Source organism: Gastrolobium bilobum, unplaced genomic scaffold, assembly GCF_033153095.1.
Source record: "Gastrolobium bilobum isolate Gb01-03AN ecotype WA unplaced genomic scaffold, APGP_CSIRO_Gbil_v1 utg829, whole genome shotgun sequence".
Classification (NCBI taxonomy): domain Eukaryota; kingdom Viridiplantae; phylum Streptophyta; class Magnoliopsida; order Fabales; family Fabaceae; genus Gastrolobium; species Gastrolobium bilobum.
In genome coordinates this window covers 832,130-838,129 of record NW_026899533.1, presented here as the reverse complement: position 1 = coordinate 838,129, position 6,000 = coordinate 832,130, and the positions used below count along the sequence as shown (strand labels likewise).

The window sequence follows — 6,000 nt, the reverse complement described above, 5'->3', positions numbered from 1 at the left end:
TTCTCAACTACTAAGAATAAATGCATGCATAAATCAAGAGGACTTTATTAAAGGTTAAAATGGGGTTGGGGTGAAAGTATGGGTGAGTATGGAAAAGAAAGGTTAAACACCCAGAAATATAAAAAAAAAACTAGCAAAATAAAAATTGTACTAACGAAACATAACTGAAATAAAAACAGAAAAAACACAACACAAATAACTAAAAAAAAAATATCTTTTTTTTTTTGTTTTTTTATCAATTTTTTTTTCACTTTTTTTTTGCTTTGTTTTTTTTTTCATTCATTTTTTTTCATAGTAAAATTAAAATATTAAATGACTCCTCCCCCACACTTAAAGTATTGCACGTCTCGGGTAAACCCCCACATTTAAACACAAAACAATAGTGAAATCAATCCTCAGTAAATCTCCAGGGTGGGGAATTAATTGGTTTTTCACTTAGGCTAGTCACGTAGCTAAGAAAAAGAGGATATAAAGCACAAAAGGGCTAACCAAAGGGAATATAATGCAAAGGATGGCTATCTGGCTAAAGTGAAAAAATAAAAGAAAGAAGGCCTCAATTATATTTATGCATGCAAAAGAAAAATGTAATTTCAAAAAGAACAAGAGCAAGTTCTAGAGAACAACAATCAAGAGTACAAGCACACAAGAAATAAAGAATGGTAGATGATAAGATCCATTCATATAGCCCAAATTCTCACCAAAGGGTATACCAATCACATATCAGCATCACAAAATCAATTGCCAAGTCAAGTAATACAAGAATTAAGAACTCAGCCTAACCAGAGTGATCCATCACAAGTATCAAATCTAATTCAATTATGTATGACTCAACAAATTTTAGAAAGAACAAAATAATCTACTTATTGCCCCGAAAAACTAAAATTAAAAATTCAAATAAACTGAAAGGTAATGAAAATAGGGAAAATAACTCCCTGTCCTCCTTAGGGAGGATAAACAGCATCATTGAGCAGAGCCTCTGTCTCCACAAATTGCTTCTGGGGTCCTTCATGAACAACTTTGAGGTGATGGCCAATCATTGTGGAAGTCTTCCCCATCTGCTTATCACGCAACTTTGGGGGCTTTCTTTTCTGTGTGCATTTCTTCTTCTCTTGATCCTTTCTTCCAACCTTACGCAAACTTTTTTGCATACTAAAAATAGAGGAAGAACTTTTTGGTACCCATTTCATCTATGGTCCATGAGGGTTAGGATCAAAATCATTACCAGAATAGGGAGTCTTTCCTAACTTCACATTTAGTACAAATTCAGAATTAACATTAATAGGCAAGTCATAATCCACAGGTAATGCACAATCACTAATCAATTCAGAATCAACCTTATCAGCCACATCATGAATCACTTTTATGCATGAAACTGAATGATCAACCTGAACCTTAGAATGCTTCATTAAATCAAATATACTAAAATGTACAATGATATCACCAAATTCCATGGAAAGAGTCCCAGCATGCACATCTATTTTGGTCCTTGCAGTTTACAAAAAGGGCCTCCCAAGTATGATTGGGGGCTTACTACTAGGAGACTCACCCTCCATATCTAAAATGTAAAAGTCAGTAGGAAATATCAGGTTATTAACTCTGACTAAAACATTTTCAATTAAACCAGAAGGGTGAGCATTGCTCCTATTGGCTAACTGGATAACAACACCAGTAGCACGCAAAGGACCAAGACCAAGGGACTTATAAATAGACTCAGGCATGACATTAATGGAATCACCTAAATCTAGCATGCAATCATCAAATATACAACTTCCAATAATGCAGGGAATAGTAAATGTACCTGGGTCTTTGCATTTCTCAGGCATGGGTTGGGTGAGGGCTGATACATTGCGGCTCACGCTAACTAGCTCGTCCCCCTTTAGTCGCCTCTTATTGATGCATAATTCTTTTAGGAATTTGACATATTTTAGAATCTGCTTGATCGCATCTAAGAGAGGAATGTTAACTTCAACCTTCCTGAATGTGTCTAGCATCTCCTTCTCTTGTGCTATTTCTGCCAATTTCCTGGAATTGATGGCTCTTTGAGGGAAGGGAAGCGGAACGGAGAACTCAGGTTCATTATCAAATTTTTTCTTCTCTTGCGCTGTCTTATTTTTTTCCAATGCTAGTTCATCCTCAACTGTAGCTTGCTGGGGCTCATTTAGTTGCTTGCCTGACTTCAGAGATATAACGCTGACATTTGCATTCCCTTTTGGATTTGGAACTATTTGAGAAGGAATAAAACTGCTGGAATTTTGAGGTTGAACCTGACTAATTGATGTTGCCAACTGGCCAATCCGTGTTTGCAGGTTCTGAATTGTAGATTCGGTCCGCTGCTGGAATTGCAAGTTACTCGTCGCCATCTGTTTCACCAAATCTTATAGTGAAAAACCGCAATTGCTCTGCTGTTGGGCTAGTGGCTCCTATTGCAATTGATGTGGAGGTACAACATGCTGGATATTTTGCCTCTGCTGATAAGGAGGAAGGCTCTGTTGGTTCAGGTTCTGATTCCACTTCAAGTTGGAATGATCCTCCCAGCCAGGATTGTAAGTATTGGAGAAGGGATTGTATTGCTGCTGCTGATACTGCGATTTTCCAGGGAAAACTCCTACTGCCGCTAGTGTCTGGTCAACTAGAGGGATGCTATCATGAAAGGAGGGGCAGACATCCGTGGGATGAAGAGGATTACAGCAGATGCCACACGGGTTGCTCATCTGTGGAGTGGGAAGCTGCACTATCTGTGTTACTGCCAATTGTCTCACCAGTGAGTTTAACTCATCAAGCTTATTTTCAATTCCTTGATTGTCCATGCTTGATGCTACTGTAGGAGCTGCTGAAGATGGGACTGTAGATGCTTGCACTTGGAACACTGCACTGTTGTTGGCTCTGGTGCCAAATTGCTGAGCATTGGCTGCTATCTCTGCAATCAATTCTTTTGCAGCAACAGGTGTTTTATTTTCTAGGACTCCACCACTAGCTGCATCTAAAAAATTTATGTCCATGGGAAGCAACCCTTTTACACAATCAACAGTTGATCTGGGATTTGATGGTGCGGGCAGCTTGCACATAGCCTCTTGAATTGCTCCCAGTATTCATGCAAGTTCTCCTCATTTGCTTGTCTTATGCCACTTATTTCCTTTCTGATCGAAGTGGCTCTTGAAGATGGGAAGAATTTTTCTAGGAAGTGTCTGGCCATATCATTCCAGCTTCCAATTGAGGATGGCTGCAAGTTGTGAAACCAATCCTTAGCTCCACCATCTAAAGAAAATGGAAAAGCCCTCATCTTGATTTGCTCCTCATCTACTCCTTGTGGCTTCATAGTACTGCATACCATGTGGAACTCCTTCAGATGCTTATGAGAATCCTCACCTACAAGACCATGGAACTTTGACAGCAAATGAATCAAACCAGATTTTAATTCAAATGCAATATTTAAATCAGGATAACGAATACATAGTGGCTGATAATATTCAACATCAAGTTCAGCCAATTGTTTCAAACTTTTGTTATCCATGATTTCAGAATTAACTAGAGAATCACTAGAAGAGGTAAAATCTACTCTATTAAAAGAACTAGAACAATTAAAATCAGTATGCTCAGAAATAGGATCAAGTTCAGTAATTCTACTATAAGTCAACATACGAGCTCTTCTAGCAGCATGCAATGTTCTCTCTATTTCAGGATCAAATGCAAACAGATCATTAACATTGATATTACTCTTAGTCATGCATCATAGGCGCAGGCAGAAAGCAAGAATTGTTACCGAACATACGAAAATACACGAAACTTATGAAAAACAATGAAAATAAATATAGAAAAAATAGCAAATGATTTTTAAAAATTTTGAGACCACCACACAAAAATTATAATTGATCCTAGGAACTCAAAAATAAAATAAAATATTTTCAAAAAATAAAATAAAATAGTAAACGAAGGAATTTGACTGGAATGATCGTCTCCTTTGGCTCACCAATTTTCAGAGCGATCAGAGCAAGCCGAACAAGTTCAGAAATACCCGATACGTTCTGAAACAACAAATAAACAGCAAAAAAGGTTAGTAAACGACTGAATTTCGCGAAATAAAGGGTGACCTCACTCCCTTTTTGGGAGTGATTTTTGCTTAGAAGGTCGAATTCCTTTCAGAATTGAAACTTTGAGAACGATCTGGATAAGACAGTCGTCTTCCCAATCACCAAAAACACCAAAAATCGCGGAAAAAAATTAATTAAACTAAAAAGATTAATAACCTATCTTACAAAAATAGAACAAAAAAAAATAACTAAGAATTGAAGAAAAATATGGTCAGATTAAAAGGGATTAATATTCAGAACAAAAAAATAAAAAAATAAAAAAATGATAAAAACCGATGCGATTTCCCCGGCAACGGCACCAAATTCGACACTAGCTGTCGAACTCGCACAAATTAATTAAATCAGGTTTATTAAAATTTTGTAGTAAAGTGAAAACCTGAGTCGTCTCTCAAGGAAATCGCAAGGATTAAAATCGCTGAATAAAAACAGAAAATAAAATGGGGGATTTTTGTTTGATTTAAATTAAAAATAAAACGAGATGTAAAAACAAAATTTCTTTAATTAAAAACAAACAACCCAGGATTAGGATTCTATGGACATCCGTCATTGGATAATTGATAATCAATTACGTGGTTGACCCTAAATAATTCAGAATCCCTCCAATTGTTTAGGAAATCCCTCTCTAGACAATCGCCTAGTGTTTGGTCGAATATGGCGCGTCAATTTATGCAATCGCAAAATATCAGCCCGATTGACTTGAGGTTATTAGGTTAATCAACCTAATAACTAAATCTAGTGATTAATCTCTTCCCAAGAACGCGATTGCGTATCTCAGATTGAACATCCACAATCGTGTGATGTCAACCTGAGTTGGGAAGAGAAACAAATTTGATTCATGAAAAGCACAGATCCTTTGGATTAAAACACAGAATCCTCAATCCATGGGTTGATTAAGGAAAGCTTAGCCTAGCATGGCTAAGGTAAACATAATTAAAAATTAAGAAGAAGAAGAAGAAGAAGAAAAAGACGAAGAACGCGAAGAACGCGAAGAGAAAAACTCTTTGATCCCAAAATTCGAAAATTATAGAATGACGAAAAGTTTCCTACTATGCCGTCATATACCCCTACCCAAATCGGGTTAGGGTTCAGTTCTGATCGGCCCATCTGTCTATAATACGAAATAAAATAAATAAAATAAAATAAATAAAATAAAATAAAACTAAAATTTGGCTTTGGGCCACTTAAGTAATTAGGTTTTAATTTAAATTACAAGTCTAATAATAAAATAAAACTTCAGCAAAACGCGTCCAACTTGGCGTCAGAAATCAACCAGCTGCCATTCCGAATTGGGCTTCGAGCTCTCATAAGAATTGTAGCCCTTTGTGTTATCTGAAAACCCCAAGAAGAACGGAGTCAATCCGACAACTGTGAACCGAGATATGGCCAAAATACAGAAGTAACGTAAAGTTGAAAAATTCTGACGAAAATAAATTAAACCCAATCAAAAACTAAAAATATAAATTAACTCATAAAATCATTATTTTATTCAAATAAATCCTAAAAATACTAATCAAGAGTAAAAAATAAGTGCAATAAAATATGAGTTATCACGCTCAGAAAGGGTCAGGTCTCAACCCAAACATTTGGCAGATTACAAATGCAACATCTCTACCTCATGCTCTTATCCCATATCCTATTTGGTATCTTATAACAAGTGCTCAGCTAACTACTCTTCGTTCTTTCATAATAGTAGTTCCTCTATTGAACCTCTAAACTACAAGCAAGCAGCCCAATTTCCTGAGTGGGTTTCTGCTATGAATGATGAGATTATAGCATTAAACCAAAACCAGACCTGGAAATTTGTTGAACTGCCAAAAGGAAAATGTCCTATAGGATCCAAATGGGTTTATAAAGTTAAACACAACCCTGATGGAACCATCTCTCGCTACAAAGCACGGTTGGTGGCAAAAGG

At 36.4% G+C, this 6,000-nt stretch overlaps 1 protein-coding gene across 1 annotated transcript; it reads right to left on the bottom strand.

The window, feature by feature from the left end:
• Positions 1–1,493: 1,493 nt before the first annotated feature.
• On the bottom strand, positions 1,494–2,360 carry LOC133291077 (uncharacterized). Its single transcript, XM_061489258.1, has one exon. It carries the CDS (start codon positions 2,358–2,360, stop codon positions 1,494–1,496), a length of 867 nt encoding a protein of 288 aa, XP_061345242.1.
• Between the last annotated feature and the right edge of the window lie 3,640 nt (positions 2,361–6,000).

Excerpts from the sequence above, each read along its gene's own strand:
- LOC133291077 (XM_061489258.1), bottom strand. The coding sequence starts at position 2,360 with ATGGCGACGAGTAACTTGCAATTCCAGCAGCGGACCGAATCTACAATT.